Source organism: Heptranchias perlo, chromosome 7, assembly GCF_035084215.1.
Source record: "Heptranchias perlo isolate sHepPer1 chromosome 7, sHepPer1.hap1, whole genome shotgun sequence".
NCBI classification, from domain to species: Eukaryota; Metazoa; Chordata; class Chondrichthyes; order Hexanchiformes; family Hexanchidae; genus Heptranchias; species Heptranchias perlo.
The window spans coordinates 50,196,165-50,214,128 of NC_090331.1; the positions used below are offsets into that span (position 1 = coordinate 50,196,165).

General features: G+C 48.8%; 1 protein-coding gene across 13 annotated transcripts in view; it reads right to left on the bottom strand.

The window, feature by feature from the left end:
* myo3b (myosin IIIB) overlaps nucleotides 1-17,964 on the bottom strand; it is a 494,517-nt gene that overhangs the window by 418,554 nt on the left and 57,999 nt on the right. For 12 of the 13 annotated variants that reach the window (XR_010963429.1, XR_010963430.1, XM_067987493.1 and 9 more), the window contains one exon: nucleotides 3,471-3,654. The exons of the other annotated variant lie outside the window; for it this stretch is intronic. Coding sequence is in view for 10 of the 12 variants with exons in the window: in XM_067987493.1 (XP_067843594.1) it covers nucleotides 3,471-3,654 (184 nt within the window). In the remaining 2 variants the exon portion in view is untranslated. The remainder of the gene's footprint in view (nucleotides 1-3,470; nucleotides 3,655-17,964) is intronic. 13 annotated transcript variants of the gene reach the window in all.

Below are 17,964 nucleotides of genomic sequence, written 5' to 3' on the forward strand. Positions count from 1 at the left end.
GCACGAGCAGACACCAGGGGCAGGGGCAGCGGTGGAGAGTGCGCATCGGTGGCGCACTCCTCTCTAAGCTCTGCTCAGCTGGGCACAGATGGTGAACCCCGGGGGCCGTCTTGAAAAGGAGAATGTTAGAGGTACAGACGCACCTTTGTGCCCTATTGGGAGATTTACCATGCTCAGTCTCCACATTAGCGCAGAGGATGGAGGAGTCCACCTCCAGCATTAGTGGACTGGTGGTGCGGGAAAGTCTGCGATGGAGGGAATGGCATCCTCCATTGCGCTTCTTGCAAATGAGTCCATTCAGGCTCTGGCAATGGCCATCTGGACTCGGGGTGAACAACATTCTGCCGCCTTAAACAGACAGACAGAAACATTAGCACTGGCCTTACAAGGCATCACACATGTCCTCCAAACTGTTGTCCAGCAGAGTGGTAGGAGTGATGTGGCCCTGGCCCAGGAGAGGGATGAGGGATGATGGCAACAGGGAACATAGAAGTGGGGACTCCACCCAAAGCACCCCCACATCTCACCTGGTACCCCCCCCCCCCCCCCCAACCAAACCAGTACCCGTAATGCTGCCTCTCCAGGTGGCCGGGTCTGCTCCTGCACAGGTGCAGGTGAAGCAGTCTTTGGTGGGGCACTCACGGGCTCCAAAACCCAGAGGTCGTAGGCTGAAAGCATCTAAGCAGTCAGGGCATGAATCTGACTAACCTGCCACTACCTCTGCTGCAGCCAAAGGGGATGCACCACGTAGAAGCGGTAGAAAGAGGAAGTCTAAGGTTTTGTAATCACCAAGGGTTTGCACAAGGGTGTCTGACAGAATGTCATGCTTTTCATTTATTTTTGTTTTTTGTTAAATGCACATTAAATGTTATAATTCTCACCACCACAGCCACATCTTGCCCATTCTTGAGTCCCTTTTATGAAAGCGCCCTTACATGTGCTTTATCATGAACGGTAAGACTTGATGCCACCCATTGGGTGTTTAAAATGGGTGTACGTGTAGTTGTAGGACTGTTTTGTGTAACCTGGGGGGGAGGGGCTGGTGTTGGTGGTGGTCGTTCCAGGTGGTCTGAGTATTTGACTATCTTCACTTTGTAGATCTCCTTATGAGAATTAATCAAATATGAATGACTCCTTGGCATCACGAGCAGCAGGTGAGCCGCTGCTCTGCCAGTGGTTTGCCCATTACATCGTCCTCCTCCTACTCGTCTTCTTCAATGTTGATGGCAGGTGCAGCTGCTTCATGAGTGCGTGGAACGTCATCCATCAGTAACCCTCTCTGTTGAGTGATGTTGTGCAGGACGCAACACACGACTATTATTCTACATACCCTCACCGGTGCGTACTGAAGGGCTCCCCCAGATTGATCCAGGCACCTGAAGCGCATCTTGAGCATTCCGATGGCTTGTTCAATGACAGACCCGGTGGTGATGTGACTGTCATTGTACTGCTGCTGTGCCTCACTGGTGGGGTTTCTCACAGGTGTCATGAGCCATGTCTGCAGGAGGTATCCTTTGTCTCCAAGGAGCCAGCCCTTAAGTCTGTCTTCCGCATGGAAGAGGGCCGGGATGTTGGGTTCGCGCAAAATGAAGGAATCATGGCAGCTGCCAGGGAATTTGGCACAGATCTGCGGAAACCTCTTCCGGTGATATCCCTTTTGGTTGATGAACATGTGCAGGTCCTCGGATTGCTATGTGTGCAATCGCCCTGGACCCATGGGAAGCCAGCTAGAGAGTGGAAACCCACTGTCCTCTCAGTCTGGCTGATGTCATCGATGAGGAAGTTGACGTAGTCGGACGCCCTGGCAAACAAGCCATCCGTCACCTGTCGTATACATTTATGTGCAGGTGACAGAGATCCTGGTGATGTCACCGGTAGCACCCTGGAAGGATCCGGAGGCGAAGAAATTGAGGGCAGTGGTGACTTTAACTGCAATGGGCAATGCGTGTCCAGCCGGGAACAGCTCTACACGAAGGAGCGTGCAGATGTCTGTGACCACCCGACGACTCAATCTGAGCCTTTGTAGGCACTGCTCCTCAGAGAGGTCCAGGAAGCTCAGCCTCTGTCTGTAGACCCTCTCACATGGGTAGTGCCTCCTGCAACCTCGGCCCCTCCATTGGTCCCCTCTCTGTTCTTCTGCAGGACCTTGTGGCACGCCTCTGACTTGTGGAGCTGCAACTCCCAGGACTGCACGCCGTGCCTGCCACAGATGGTGACGTGCATCCTCCTTAGATGTACTGCTGAATAAATCTATTGCACCCCCCCATCCTGATGGTGTCAGTTTGAGGGGGTCCAAATTGTAAGTCAATGTTTGTGAACACAAGAATTCTGAGTATGAACAAAGAAATCTCAGTCTAAAACACAAAGAATTCCCAGCCAAAGGTTTGTCTGAGAGAACTGATTGCCCTGCTGCAAAAACTCACCTTTTCTTCACATGAATCACTGGTTTTAAAGGTCCAAATGGCTGACGGCTGCAACTCGCCTCCGTCTCCGAGGCGTCTTTCAGAGGCCACGGGAGACATGTTCAGGTAGATTTAAAATCGTTTGTCTGCCTCAATACACTAAAATTTAATGCCCTTAACCACTTCAGCTACCTTAATTGCACCTTTAAATGTCATGCACCGGCGGGACTTCCGGGTTCCAGAAGCGCCCACGCACACACCCAGATGCGGCTGGGTCAAATGCGGAAGTCGACAGGTTGGAGGCGGGATTCCTTCCCACTCCCAAATTCTAAAATTGTCACTGCACCCCCGCCCCCAACCCATCTGTTCACCAGGATTAAAATTTATCACAGAAAATCTGGGCGAGCACTTCATGACAACACAGGATCTGACTTTGCGAAAGGAAAAGAAAAAAAATCAAGCATTACCCTTCTTACTCCACAAAAGGCACAACTTTTGTTAATCTACAATTGAGTTAAATTGGCAAAGGACTGCAGCTAGAACTTGACATCCTGATTTTGGTTGAAGTAAGCCTAAATCATTGAAAGGGGCTCAACCGCTTGTGAAATAAGTTGCATTGGAGATTTGGGTCCATGGAAATAGGTCGGGGCTTGGAGTTGCACCCCATTTTCCCATCTTTTCCCTCCATTGTGGGTAATTTATGGGTATTCTGCCATCCACAATTATACTGCACACTGGCAATATCTTGTGGAAGACCTATTCCTACTGGCACTGTGAAAAATAGGTTTGCACAAGCTAGACTACTCTAAACTTTTATTTGGATTGGTAGCTTAATACCGGGGTTTGTGAGCTACATTCATTCATGCTGCTATAAGTGTACCTGTGCACAGAAATGTGTAGCAATAGCATTAACTAAAGTGTACGTATTATAACATGGAAAAAGGGACGAAAGGTTTCAGTTAAAGAGCACACATTGTCTACAATGTACAATTCAAAAGGAGTATCTCACAATATCAGAAAGGATATTCAAGTTATGAACAAAACAACATTAAAATTCCAATTACTAACACTGATAGGATCCAGTACTTTGACTGCAGCTTGGCTACCATCTTTCTTATTAGAAACTTTGTAGACTTTTCCATAGGTTCCTTTTCCAATTGTCTCTATTATTTCCCAGATATCTGTGGGATCTGCCAATGTCTCAAGCCCAATCATGTTGGTATTGTACAAGAAGAAGCCATAAAACAACTTCCTGGAAAATAAAAAAAAATATTATTTCTCATATTATAAGACATAAAGCTGCTGTGACTTAGTTGTATTTTTTCCATAGATAGGGTTGAGAAACAGCTTACCTACAGAAACAAGATAAACTTCTTAACATGATTAAGTTTTAAAGATGGTGCAGTTTTCTATAATTCACTATCAAAAACAACAATTCTCAAAATTCAATCTATGAAAGTCAACATCATAAATATCACACTGTCCATATAACGTTGAAGCAGCACTTAAAAGGAAGCTGGGCATGTTCCTGAGCGTGGCAACATAATTGCATATAGAAGGTAGGTATCACAATAGGGGATATGTTATCCAGCAACACTAATCTCCTGGAACTTATTTGATGGCCTTTGGGGGTAGGAGAGGAATTTCCCATTGTTGTTTCCTAATTTGGCCTGAGGCTTTCGCTTTGCGTTTTTGCGCTGTGACTAGTGCCAGGGAATGAAAACTTCCTCTTTCGATGCACGGGACTACAGTCTTGTTGCGCATGCCGTTCACTAAAAGCACAGCCCGGGGCCCAAACACCAAAAAAGCAGCCGACGCAGGTAGCCATAGGGGGGAGCAGAGCGGGAGCACGGAGGAGGGGGGAAGCAGAGCGGGAGCACGGAGGAGGGGGGAAGCAGAGCGGGAGCACGGAGGAGGGGGGAAGCAGAGCGGGAGCACGGAGGAGGGGGGAAGCAGAGCGGGAGCACGGAGGAGGGGGGAGGCAGAGCGGGAGCACGGAGGAGGGGGGAGGCAGAGCGGGAGCACGGAGGAGGGGGGAGGCAGAGCGGGAGCACGGAGGAGGGGGGAGGCAGAGCGGGAGCACGGAGGAGGGGGGAGGCAGAGCGGGAGCACGGAGGAGGGGGGAGGCAGAGCGGGAGCACGGAGGAGGGGGGAAGCAGAGCGGGAGCACGGAGGAGGGGGGAAGCAGAGCGGGAGCACGGAGGAGGGGGGAAGCAGAGCGGGAGCACGGAGGAGGGGGGAAGCAGAGCGGGAGCACAGAGGAGGGGGGAAGCAGAGCGGGAGCACGGAGGAGGGGGGAAGCAGAGCGGGAGCACGGAGGAGGGGGGGGGGGAAGAGCGGGAGCACGGAGGAGGGGGGGGGAAGAGCGGGAGCACGGAGGAGGGGGGGGGAAGAGCGGGAGCACAGAGGGGGGGGGAAGAGCGGGAGCGAGGGGGGGGGGGAAGAGCGGGAGCACGGAGGGGGGGGGGGGGAAGAGCGGGAGCACGGGGGGGGGGGGGGGGAAGAGCGGGAGCACGGGGGGGGGGGGGGGGGGAAAGAGCGGAGCCCAGAGGAGGGGGGAGGGACGAGTGCGGCCCAGAGGAGGGGGGCGGGAACAGCGGAGCCCAGAGGAGGGGGGCGGGAACAGCGGAGCCCAGAGGAGGGAGGTGGAGGAGCAAAGCCGAGAGGAGGAGGGGGGGGGGGGGAGGAGGAGGAGTGGAGCCCAAAGGAGCGGAGCCCAAAGTAGGGGGTGAAGGAGCAGAGCTCAAAAGGAGGGGGGGGAAGGAGCAGAGCCCAGAGGAGGAGGGGGGAAGAGCGGAGCCCAGAAGAGGGGGGGGTGGGGAAGAGTGGAGCCCAGAGGAGGTGGGGGGAAAGAGTGGAGCCCAGAGGAGTGGGGGGGGAGAGCGGAGCCGGGGGGGGGGGGGGGGGGGGAGGGAACAGCGGAGCCCAAAGGAGGGGGGGGTAAGAGCGGAAGCCCGGAGGAGGGGAGGAAAAGCGGGAGCACGGAGTGGGGGGGGGGAAGAGCTAGAACACAGAGGAAGGGGGAAGAGCTAGAATAGAGAAGGGATAAAGAGCGGGGGCATGGAGGGGGGGGGAAGAGCTAGAACACGGGGGCGGGGGGGAAAAGAAAGGGAGCACGAATCAGTGTCAGCACTGTGCGTTCTCTGAACCCGGTAATGTTGTAAATAGACGCAGCCATTGCACATACACAAATTCGTGTATAGAAATATACAAATATAGAAACATAGAAACATAGAAAACAGGAGCAACAGTAGGCCATTCGGCCCTTCGGGCCTGCTCCGCCATTCAAAATGTTCATGGCTGATAGTCTAACTCAGTACCCTGTTCCCGCTTTTACCCCATATCCCTTGATCCCTTTAGCATTAAGAAATATATCTATCTCCTTCTCGAATACATCGAATGACTTGGCCTCCACTGCCTTCTGTGGCAGAGAATTCCACAGGTTCACCACCCTCTGAGTGAAGACATTTCTCCTCATCTTGGTTCTAAATGGCATACCCCGTATCCTGAGACTGTGACCCCTGGTTCTGGACTCCCCAGCCATCGGGAACATCCTCCCTGTATAGTCCTGTTAGAATTTTATATGTTTCGATGAGATCACCTCTCATTCTTCTAAACTCGAGTGAATATAGGCCTAGTCGACACAATCTCTCCTCATACGTCAGTCCTGCCATTCCAGGAATCAGTATGGTAAACCTTCGTTGCACTCCCTCCATGGCAAGGACATCCTTCCCCAGATAAAGAGACTAAAACTGCACACAATACTCCAGATGTGGGCTCACCAAGGCCCTGTATAACTGCAGTAAGACATCCCTGCTCCTGTACTCAAATCCTCTTGCAATGAATGCCAACATACCATTCGCCTTCCTAACTGCTTGCTGCACCTGAATGCTCGCTTTCAGCGACTGGTGTATAAGGACACCCAGGTCTCGTTGCACCTCCCCTTTTCCCAATCTATCACCATTCAGATAATAATCTGTCTTTCTGTTTTTACAACCAATGTGGATAATCTCACATTTATCCACGTTATACTGCATCTGCCATGTTCTTGCCCACTCACCCAACTTGTCTAAATCACATTGGAACCTCTTTGCATCCTCCTCACAGTTCACATTCCACCCCAGCTTTGTGTCGTCTGCAAACTTGGAAAAGTTATGTTTAGTTCCCTCATCCAAATCATTGATATATATTGTGAATAGCTGGGGCCCAAGCACTGATCTCTGCAGTACCCCACTAGTCACTGCTGGTCACCCAGAAAAAGACCCGTTTATTCCTACTCTCTCTTTCCTGTCTGTCAACCAATTCTCAATCCATGCCAGTATATTCCCCCCAATCCCATGTGCTTTAATTTTGCACACTAACCTCTTGTGTGGGACCTTATCAAAAGCCTTCTGAAAATCAAATACACCACATCCACTGGTTCTCCCCTATCTATTCTACTAGTTACAGCCTCAAAAAACTCCAGTAGATTTGTTAAGCATCATTTCCCTTTCATAAACCCTTGCTGACTTTGTCCAATCCCGTTAATGCCCTCCAAGTGTTCTGTTATCACATCTTTTATAATAGACTCCAGCATTTCCCGACTACTGATGTTAGGCTAACTGATCTGTAATTCTCTGTTTTTTCTCTCCCTCCTTTTTTAAATAGTGGGGTTACATTTGCCACCCTCCAATCTGTAGGAACTGTTCCAGAGTCTATAGAATTTTGGAAGATGATCACCAATGCATCCACTATTTCCAGGGCCACTTCCTTTAGTACCCTGGGATGTAGATTATCAGGCCCTGGGGATTTGTCAGCCTTTAGCCCCATTAATTTCCCTAGCACTATTTTTTTACTAATACTGGTTTCCTTCAGTTCCTCCCTCTCACTAGACCCTTGGTTCCCTAACATTTCTGAAGGTTATTTGTGTCCTCCTTTGTGAAGACAGAACCAAAGTATGTGTTTAATTGTTCTGCCATTTCTTTGTTCCCCATTATAATTTTCCCCATTTCTGACTGTAAGGGACCTACATTTGTCTTCACTAATCAAAAGGAAGTGGGAAGACAACACTCATCCAACCCTTTGTCTGGAACATGTAATTTGATCCAGTTTGCTGTAGAGTAATTCAAGTTCTCTGCAATGTGTAATTTGATCCATGATGTGGAGATGCCACATCATGGACTGGGGTTGACAATTGTAAACAATTTTACAACACCAAGTTATAGTCCAGCAATTTTATTTTAAATTCACAAGCTTTCGGAGGCTTCCTCCTTCCTCAGGTGAACGAAATGAAATCCTCGAAATGAAATCGCATTTATAATTCACAGAACAATGCTTGGTGATTACAGACAGTTTTTTCAACTGCCCGTTGCCAAGGCAATCAGTGTGCAGACAGACAGGTGTTACCTGCAAGGTCTCAGAATATACAAATCACCAAAAAAAAACAACAAACAAAAAAAAAGAGATAGAGAGGTAGAAACATAGAAAAGACAGCAACTGACCCGTTATATTAAAAACAGATAACATTTGTTCGCTGGTGGGGTAACGTGTAGCGTGACATGAACCCAAGATCCTGGTTGAGGCCGTCCTCATGGGTGCGGAACTTGGCTATCAATTTCTGCTCGACGATTTTGCGTTGTCGTGTGTCTCGAAGGCCGCCTTGGAGTACGCTTACCCGAAGGTCGGTGGATGAATGTCCATGACTGCTGAAGTGTTCCCCGACTGGGAGGGAACCCTCCTGTTTGGCGATTGTTGCGCGGTGTCCGTTCATCCGTTGTCGCAGCGTCTGCATGGTCTCGCCAGTGTACCATACTCTGGGGCATCCTTTCCTGCAACGTATGAGGTAGACAACGTTGGCCGAGTCACAGGAGTATGAACCATGCACCTGGTGGGTGGTGTCCTCTCGTGTGATGGTGGTATCTGTGTCGATGATCTGGCATGTCTTGCGGAGGTTACCGTGGCAGGGTTGTGTGGTGTCGTGGACGCTGTTCTCTTGAAAGCTAGGTAATTTGCTGCGAACGATGGTCTGTTTGAGGTTGGGTGGCTGTTTAAAGGCGAGTAGTGGAGGTGTGGGGATGGCCATGGCGTCCGGAGATTGGCTGTTGTTGGTGTTGAGTATTGATGCTGTCGCAGCGATGTCGACATCGTGGGGGATACTGGTGTATAGTGCCGAGACGTCCATCGTGGTGAGAAGTGTTCCTGGTTCCGGACGCCATCCTACAACTCATCCGCTTCATCCTGGATCACAATGTCTTCACCTTCGATAACCAGTTCTTTACCCAAACACACGGAACAGCCATGGGGACCAAATTCGCACCCCAATACGCCAACATTTTCATGCACAAGTTCGAGCAGGACTTCTTCACTGCACAAGACCTCCAACCAACACTATACACCAGATACATCGACGACATTTTCTTTCTATGGACCCACGGCAAGGAATCACTAAAGAGACTACACGATAATATCAACAAGTTCCATCCCACCATCAAGCTCACCATGGACTACTCCTCAGAATCAGTTTCTTTCTTGGACACACGAATCTCCATCAAAGACGGGCACCTCAGCACCTCACTCTACCGCAAGCCCACAGACAACCTCACGATGCTCCACTTTTCCAGCTTCCACCCTAACCACGTCAAAGAGGCCATCCCCTATGGACAGGCCCTGCGAATACACAGGGTCTGCTCAGACGAGGAGGAACGCGATGGACACCTACAGACGCTGAAAGACGCCCTAGTAAGAACGGGATATGACGCTCGACTCATCGATTGACAGTTCCGACGGGCCACAGCAAAAAATCGCGTAGACCTCCTCAGGAGACTAACACGGGACGCAACCAACAGAGTACCCTTTGTCGTCCAGTACTTCCCCAGAGCGGAGAAACTACGCCATGTTCTCCGCAGCCTTCAACATGTCATCAATGACGACGAACACCTCGCTATGGCCATCCCCACACCTCCACTACTCGCCTTTAAACAGCCACCCAACCTCAAACAGACCATCGTTCGCAGCAAATTACCTAGCTTTCAGGAGAACAGCGTCCACGACACCACACAACCCTGCCACGGTAACCTCTGCAAGACATGCCAGATCATCGACACAGATACCACCATCACACGAGAGGACACCACCCACCAGGTGCATGGTTCATACTCCTGTGACTCGGCCAACGTTGTCTACCTCATACGTTGCAGGAAAGGATGCCCCAGAGCATGGTACATTGGCAAGACCATGCAGACGCTGCGACAACGGATGAACGGACACCCCGCAACAATCGCCAAACGGGAGGGTTCCCTCCCAGTCGGGGAACACTTCAGCAGTCATGGACATTCATCCACCGACCTTCGGGTAAGCGTACTCCAAGGCGGCCTTCGAGACACACGACAACGCAAAATCGTCGAGCAGAAATTGATAGCCAAGTTCCGCACCCATGAGGACGGCCTCAACCGGGATCTTGGGTTCATGTCACGCTACACGTTACCCCACCAGCGAACAAATGTTATCTGTTTTTAATATAACGGGTCAGTTGCTGTCTTTTCTATGTTTCTACCTCTCTATCTCTGTTTTTTTTTGTTTGTTGTTTTTTTTTGGTGATTTGTATATTCTGAGACCTTGCAGGTAACACCTGTCTGTCTGCACACTGATTGCCTTGGCAACGGGCAGTTGAAAAAACTGTCTGTAATCATCAAGCATTGTTCTGTGAATTATAAATGCGATTTCATTTCGAGGATTTCATTTCGTTCACCTGAGGAAGGAGGAAGCCTCCGAAAGCTTGTGAATTTAAAATAAAATTGCTGGACTATAATTTGATCCAGGCATTGTCAGACAGGCTACAGAGTTCAGACAAGGCACAGGGCTAACACTACCAATTTCAGAGAACGCCCAGTGCTGACTCATTGGAACAGTGTAGGAGGCCGAAGACAAAGGGGTCAGAGTGGGACCGGAAGCTCAGGGTCACTCTCGCGGACTGAGCAGAGGTGTTCAGCTAAGCGATCACCCAATCTGCGTTTGGTCTCCCCAGTGTAGAGGAGACTGCATCGTGAGCAGCGAATACGGTATACTAAGTTGAAAGAAGTACAAGTAAATCGCTGTTTCACCTGGAAGGAATGTTTGGTGCCCTCGACGGTGGGAAGGGAGGAGGTGTTGCGTTTCCTGCACTTGCATGGGCAGGTGTTGGGGGAAGGGTAGCAGGTGTTGGGGGTGATGGAAGAGTGTACCGGCGATGTGTCGCAGAGGGAATGATCATAGAATTGTTACAGCACAGAAGGAGGCCATTCAGCCCATTGAGCCTGCGCCAGCTCTTTGTAAGAGCAATCCAGTTAGTCCCATTCCCCCGCTCTTTCCCCATAGCCCTGCAAACTTTTTCCCTTTAAATATTTATCCAAATCCTTTTTGAAAGCCATGATTGAATCCGCATCCACCACCTTTTCAGGCAACGCATTCTAGATCATAACTACTCACTGCGTAAAAAAGTTTTTCTTCACGTAACGATTGGTTCTTTTGCCAATCACCTTGAATCTGTGTCCTCTGGTTCTTGACCCTTCTGCCAATGGCAACAGTTTCTCTTTATTTACTTTATCTGAACCCGTCATGATTGTAAACACTTCTATCAAATCTCCTCTCAACCTTCTCTGCTCTAAGGAGAACAACCCCAGCTTCTCCAGACTTGTCCACATAACTGAAGTCCTTCATCCCTGGAACCATTCTAGTAAATCTTTTCCGCACCCTCTCGAAGGCCTTCACAACCTTCCGAAAGTGCGATGCCCAGAATTGGACACAATACTCCAGTTGTGGCCGAAGCAGTGTTTTATAAAGGTTCAACACAACTGCCTTGCTTTTGTACTCTGTGCCTCTATTTATAAAGTCCAGGATCCCATATGCTTTTTTAACCGCTTTCTCAACCTTTAAAGATTTGTGCACATATACCCCCAGGTCTCTCTTTTCCTGAACCCCCTTTAGAATTGTAACATTTAGTTTATATTGCCTCTCCTCGTTCTTCCTGTCAAAATGTTTCACTTCGCACTTCTCTGCATTAAATTTCATCTGCCACCTGTCCACCCATTCCACCAGCTTGTCTATGTCCACCTGAAGTCTATCACTATCCTCGTCACTGTTTACTACACTCCCAAGTTTTGTGTCATCTGCAAATTTTGAAATTGTGCCCTGTACACCCAAGTCTAAGTCATTAATATAAATCAAAAGAAGCAGTGGTCCGAGTACCGACCCTAGGGAACACCAATATATACCTTCCTCCAGTCCGAAAAACAACTGTTCACCACTACTCTCTGTATCCTGTCACTTGGCCAATTTCATACCAATGCTGCCACTGCCCCCTTTATTCCATGGGCTTCAATTTTGCTGACAAGCCTATTATGTGGCACTTTATCAAATGCCTTTTGAAAGTCCATATTCACGGCATCAGCTGCATTGCCCTTATCAACCCTCTCTGTTACCTCATCAAAAAACTCAATCAAATTAGTTAAACACAATTTGCCTTTAGTAAATCTATGCTGGCTTTCCTTTATTGATCCACACTTGTCCAAGTGACTATTAATTTTGTCCCAGATTATAGTATCAAAAAGCTTCCCCACCACCGAGGTTAAACAGACTGGCCTGTAGTTGCTGGGTTTATCCTTACTCCCTTTTTTGAACTAGGGTGTAACATTTGCAATTCTCCAGTCCTCTGGCACCATCCCCATATCTAAGAAGGATTGGAAGATTATGGCCAGCACCTCTGCAATTTCCACCCTTACTTCCCTCAGCAACCTAGGATGCATCCCATCCGGACCGGGTGACTAATCTACTTTAAGCATAGCCAGCCTTTCTAGTACCTCCTCTTTATCAATTTTCACCCTATCCAGTATCTCAATTACCTCCCCTTTTACTGTGACATATCTTTTGGCAGTATCTTCTTCCTTGGTAAAGACAGATGCAAAGTACTCATTTAGTACCTCAGCGATGCCCTCTGCCTCCATGTGTAGGTCTCCTTTTGGTCCCTAATCGGCCCCACCCCTCTTCTTACTACCTGTTTACTATTTAGGGGCAGTGGCAGCATGGTTATGAAATTGGCTAAGTGACAGGAAACAGAGAGTCGTGGTGAACGGTTGTTTTTCGGACTGGAGGAAGGTGTACAGAGGTGTTCCCCAAGGATCGGTACTCGGACCACTGCTTTTCTTGATATATATTAATGACTTGGACTTGGGTGTACAGGGCACAATTTCAAAATCTGCAGATGACACAAAACTTGGAAGTGCAGTGAACAGTGAAGAGGATAGTGATGGACTTCAAGAGGATACAGACAGGCTGGTGGAATGGGTGGACAGGTGGCAGATGAAATTTAATGCAGAGAAGTGTGAAGTGATGCATTTTGGTAGGAAGAATGAGGAGAGGCAATATAAACTAAGGGGTACAGTTCTAAAAGGGGTTCAGGAACAGAGAGATCTGGGGGTATATGTGCACAAATCTTTGAAGGTGGCAGGACAGGTTGAGAAAGCGGTTTAAAAAAGCATACAGGATCCTGGGCTTTATAAATAGAAGCACAGAATACAAAAGCAAGGAGGTTATGATGAACCTTTATAAAACACTGGTTCAGCCACAACTGGAGTGTTGTGTCCCGTTCCGGGCACCACACTTTCTAAAGGATGTGAAGGCCTTAGAGAGGGTGCAGAAGAGATTTACTAGATTTGTTCCAGGGATGAGTGACTTTAGTCACGTGGATAGACTGGAGAAGCTGGGGTTGTTCTCCTTAGAGCAGAGAAGGTTGAGAGGAGATCTAATAGAGGTATTCAAAATCATGAAGGGTCTCGACAGAGTAGATAGAGAGAAACTGTTGCATTGGCGGAAGGGTCAAGAACCAGAGGCCATAGATTTATGGTGATTGGCAAAAGAACATGAGGAAATTTTTTTTTACACAGCAATTGGTTAAGATCTGGAATGAACTGCCTGAGGGAGGTAGTGGAAGCAGATTCAATCATGGCTTTCAAAAGGGAATTGGGTAAGTACTTGAAGAGAACAAATTTGCAGGGCCATGAGGAAAGGGCAGGGGAGTGGGACTATGAACATACAAATTAGGAGCAGGAGTAGGCCATTCGGCCCCTCGAGCCTGCTCTGTCATTTGATAAGATCATGGCTAATCTGATTGTGACCTCAAACCCACTTTCCCATCTACCAACTATAACCTTTGATTTAGGGGTATGGTAGCATAGTTATTATGTTACTGGACTAATAATCCAGACGCCTGGACTAATAATCCAGAGTCATTAGTACAAATCCCGCCACGGCAGCTGGGGAATTTAAATTCAATTAATTAAATAAAATCAGGAATTTTAAAAAACTAGTGTCGGTAATGGTGGCCATGAAACGACTGGATTGCCGTAAAAACCCATCTGGTTCACTAATGTCCTTTAGGGAAGAAAACCTGCTGTCCTTACCCAGTCTGGACTAAATGTGACTCCAGACCCACAGCAATGTGGTTGATTCCTAATTGCCCTCTGAAACGGCCTAGCAAGCCACTCAGTTGTAAAATCTCACTAAAAAAAATCATAATGAGAATAAAACCGGACGGACCACCCAGCATCGGACCACTAGGCACCGGACACGACAAAGGCAAACCAAGCCCAGTCGACCCTGCAAAGTCCTCCTCACGAACATCTGGGGACTTGTGCCAACATTGGGAGAGCTGTCCCACAGACTAGTCAAGCAACGGCCTGACATAGCCATACTCACAGAATCATACCTTTCAGCCAAGGTCCCAGACTCCTCCATCACCATCCCTGGGTATGTCCAGTCCCACCGGCAGGACAGACCGAGCAGAGGTGGCGGTACAGTGATATACAGTCAGGAGGGAGTAGCCCTGGGAGTCCTCAACATTGACTCCAGACCCCATGAAATCTCATGGCATCAGGTCAAACATGGGCAAGGAAACCTCCTACTGATTACCACCTACCGTCCTCCCTCAGCTGATGAATTAGTCCTCCTCCATGTTAAGCACCACTTGGAGGAAGCACTGAGGGTAGCAAGGACGCAGAATGTACGCTGGGTGGGGGACTTCAATGTCCATCACCAAGAGTGGCTCGGTAGCACCACTACTGACCAAGCTGGCCGAGTCTTGAAGAACATAGCTGCCAGACTGGGCCTGCGGCAGGTGGTGAGCGAACCAACACGAGGGAAAAACTTACTTGACCTCTTCCTCAAAAATCTACCCGTCGCAGATGCATCTGTCCATGACAGTATTGGTAGGAGTGACCACCGCACAGTCCTCGTGGAGACGAAGTCCCGTCTTCGCACTGAGGACACCATCCAACATGTTGTGTGGCACTATCACCGTGCTAAATGGGATAGATTCAGAACAGATCTAGCAGCTCAAAACTGGGCATCCATGAGGCACTGTGGGCCATCAGCAGCAGCAGAACTGTATTCCAGCACAATCTGTAACCTCATGGCCCGGCATATTCCTCACTCTACCATTACCAACAAGCCAGGGGATCAACCCTGGTTCAATGAGGAGTATAGAAGAGCATGCCAGGAGCAGCACCAGGCATACCTAAAAATGAGGTGCCAAACTGGTGAAGCTACAACTCAGGACTACATGCATGCTAAATAGCAGAAGCAACATGTTATAGACAGAGCTAAGCGATTCCACAACCAACGGATCAGATCAAATCTCTGCAGTCCTGCCACATCCAGTCGTGAATGGTGGTGGACAATTAAACAAGTAACGCGAGGAGGAGGCTCTGTAAACATCCCCATCCTCAATGATGGCGGAGTCCAGCATGTGAGTGCAAAAGACAAGGCTGAAGCGTTTGCAACCATCTTCAGCCAGAAGTGCCGAGTGGATGATCCATTTCGGCCTCCTCCCGATATCCCCACCATCACAGAAGCCAGTCTTCAGCCAATTCGATTCACTCCACGTGATATCAAGAAACGGCTGAGTGCACTGGATACAGCAAAGGCGATGGGCCCCGACAAAATCCCGGCTGTAGTGCTGAAGTCTTGTGCTCCAGAACTAGCCGCACCTCTAGCCAAGTACGGCTACAATACTGACATCTCCCCGACAATGTGGAAAATTGCCCAGGTATGTCCTGTCCACAAAAAGCAGGACAAATCCAATCCAGCCAATAACCGCCCCATCAGCCTACTCTCAATCATCAGCAAAGTGGTGGAAGGTGTCGTCGACAGTGCTATCAAGCGACACTTACTCACCAATAAACTGCTCACCAATGCTCAGTTTGTGTTCCGCCAGGAACACTCGGCTCCAGACCTCATTACAGCCTTGGTCCAAACATGGACAAAAGAGCTGAATTCCAGAGGTGAGGTGAGAGTGACTGCCCTTGACATCAAGGCAGCATTTGACCGAGTGTGGCACCAAGGAGCCCTAGTAAAATTGAAGTCCATGGGAATCAGGGGGAAAACTCTCCAGTGGCTGGAGTCATACCTCGCACAACGGAAGATGGGAGTGGTTGTTGGAGGCCAATCATCTCAGCCCCAGGACATTGCTGCAGGAGTTCATCAGGACATTGTCCTCGGCCCAACCATCTTCAGCTGCTTCATCAATGACCTTCCCTCCATCATTAGGTCAGAAATGGGGATGTTCGCTGATGATTGCATCGTGTTCAGTTCCATTTGCCACCCCTCAGATAATGAAGCAGTCCGTGCCCACATGTAGCAAGACCCGGACAACATCCAGGCTTGGGCTGATAAGTGGCAAGGAACATTTACGCCAGACAAGTGCCAGGCAATGACCATCTCCAATGAGAGAGAGTCTAACCACCTCCCGTTGACATTCAATGGCATTACCATCGCCGAATCCCCCACCATCAACATCCTTGGGGTCACCATTGACCAGGAACTTAACTGCACCAGCCATATAAATACTGTGGCTACAAGAGCAGGTCAGAGGCTGGGTATACTGCCGGGAGTGACTCACCTCCTGACTCCCCAAAGCCTTTCCACCATCTACAAGGCACAAGTCAGGAGTGTGATGGAATACTCTCCGCTTGCCTGGATGAATGCAACTTCAACAACACTCAAGAAGCTCGACACCATCCAGGACAAAGCAGCCTGCTTGATTGACACCCCATCCACCACCCAAAACATTCACTCCCTTCGCCACAGGCGCACTGTGGCTGCAGTGTGTACCATCCACAGGATGCACTGCAGCAACTCGCCAAGGCTTCTTCGACAGCACCTCCCAAACCCGCGACCTCTACCACCTAGAAGGACAAGAGCAGCAGGTACATGGGAACAACACCACCTGCACATTCCCCTCCAAGTCACACACCATCCCGACTTGGAAATATATCGCCGTTCCTTCATCGTCGCTGGGTCAAAATCCTGGAACTCCCTTCCTAACAGCACTGTGGGAGAACCTTCACCACACGGACTGCAGCGGTTTAAGAAGGCGGCTCACCACCACCTACTCAAGGGCAATTAGGGATGGGTAATAGATGCTGGCCTCGCCAGCGACGCCCACATCCCATGAACGAATTTTTTAAAACTCCCTTGTTAATCAGGAATCAATCTAACTCAGCCTTAAAAATATTCAATGACCCTGCCTCCACCGTTCTCTGGGGAAGGGAGTTCCACAGATTCACAACCCTCTGAGAGAAAAAATTTCTCCTCATCTTCTTCTTAAATGGGAGACCCCTTATTTTTAAACTGTGGCCCCTAATTCCAGTCTCTCCCACAAAGGTTGGACAAGTTGGGCCTGTATAAACTCCAATGTATACAGGCCCAACTTGTCCAACCTTTCCTCATAAGATAACCCTCTCATTCCAGGAATCAGTCGAGTGAACCTTCTCTAAACTGTCTCCAAAGCAATTATGTCCTTTCTTAAATAAGGAGACCAAAACTGCACACAGTATTCTAGATGTGGTCTCGCCAATACCCTGTACAACTGTAGCAAAACATCTCTACTCTTATATTCCATTCCCCTTGCAATAAATGACAACATTCCATTTGCCTTCCTAATCACTTGCTGTACCTGCATACAAACATTTTGTGATTCATGTACTCGGACACCCAGATCCATCTGTACTTCAGAGTTCTGCAATCTCTCTCCATTTAAATAATATACTGCTTTTCGATTCCTCCTGCCAAAGTGGACAAGTTCACATTTTCCAACATTATACTCCATCTGCCAAATTTTTGCCCACTCACTTAACCTATCTATATCCCTTTGCAGACTCCTTATGTCCTCTTCACAACTTACTTTCCTACCTACCTTTGTGTCATCAGCAAATTTAGCAACTATACATTCGGTCCCTTCATCCAAGTCATTGATATAGATTGTAAATAGTTGAGGCCCAAGCTCTGGTCCCTGTGGCACGCCACTCGTTACATCTTGCCAACCTGAAAATGACCCACTTATGCCTACTCTCTGTTTCCTGTTAGCTAACCAATTTCTTATCCATGCTAATATGTTACCCCCTACACCATGAGCTCTTATTTTGTGTGGTAGCCTTTGATGTGGCACCTTGTCAAAAGCTTTCTGGAAATTCAAGTACACCACATCCACAGGATCCCCTTTATCCACGTTGCTTGTTACTTCCTCAAAGAACTCGAATAAATTTGTCAAACATGA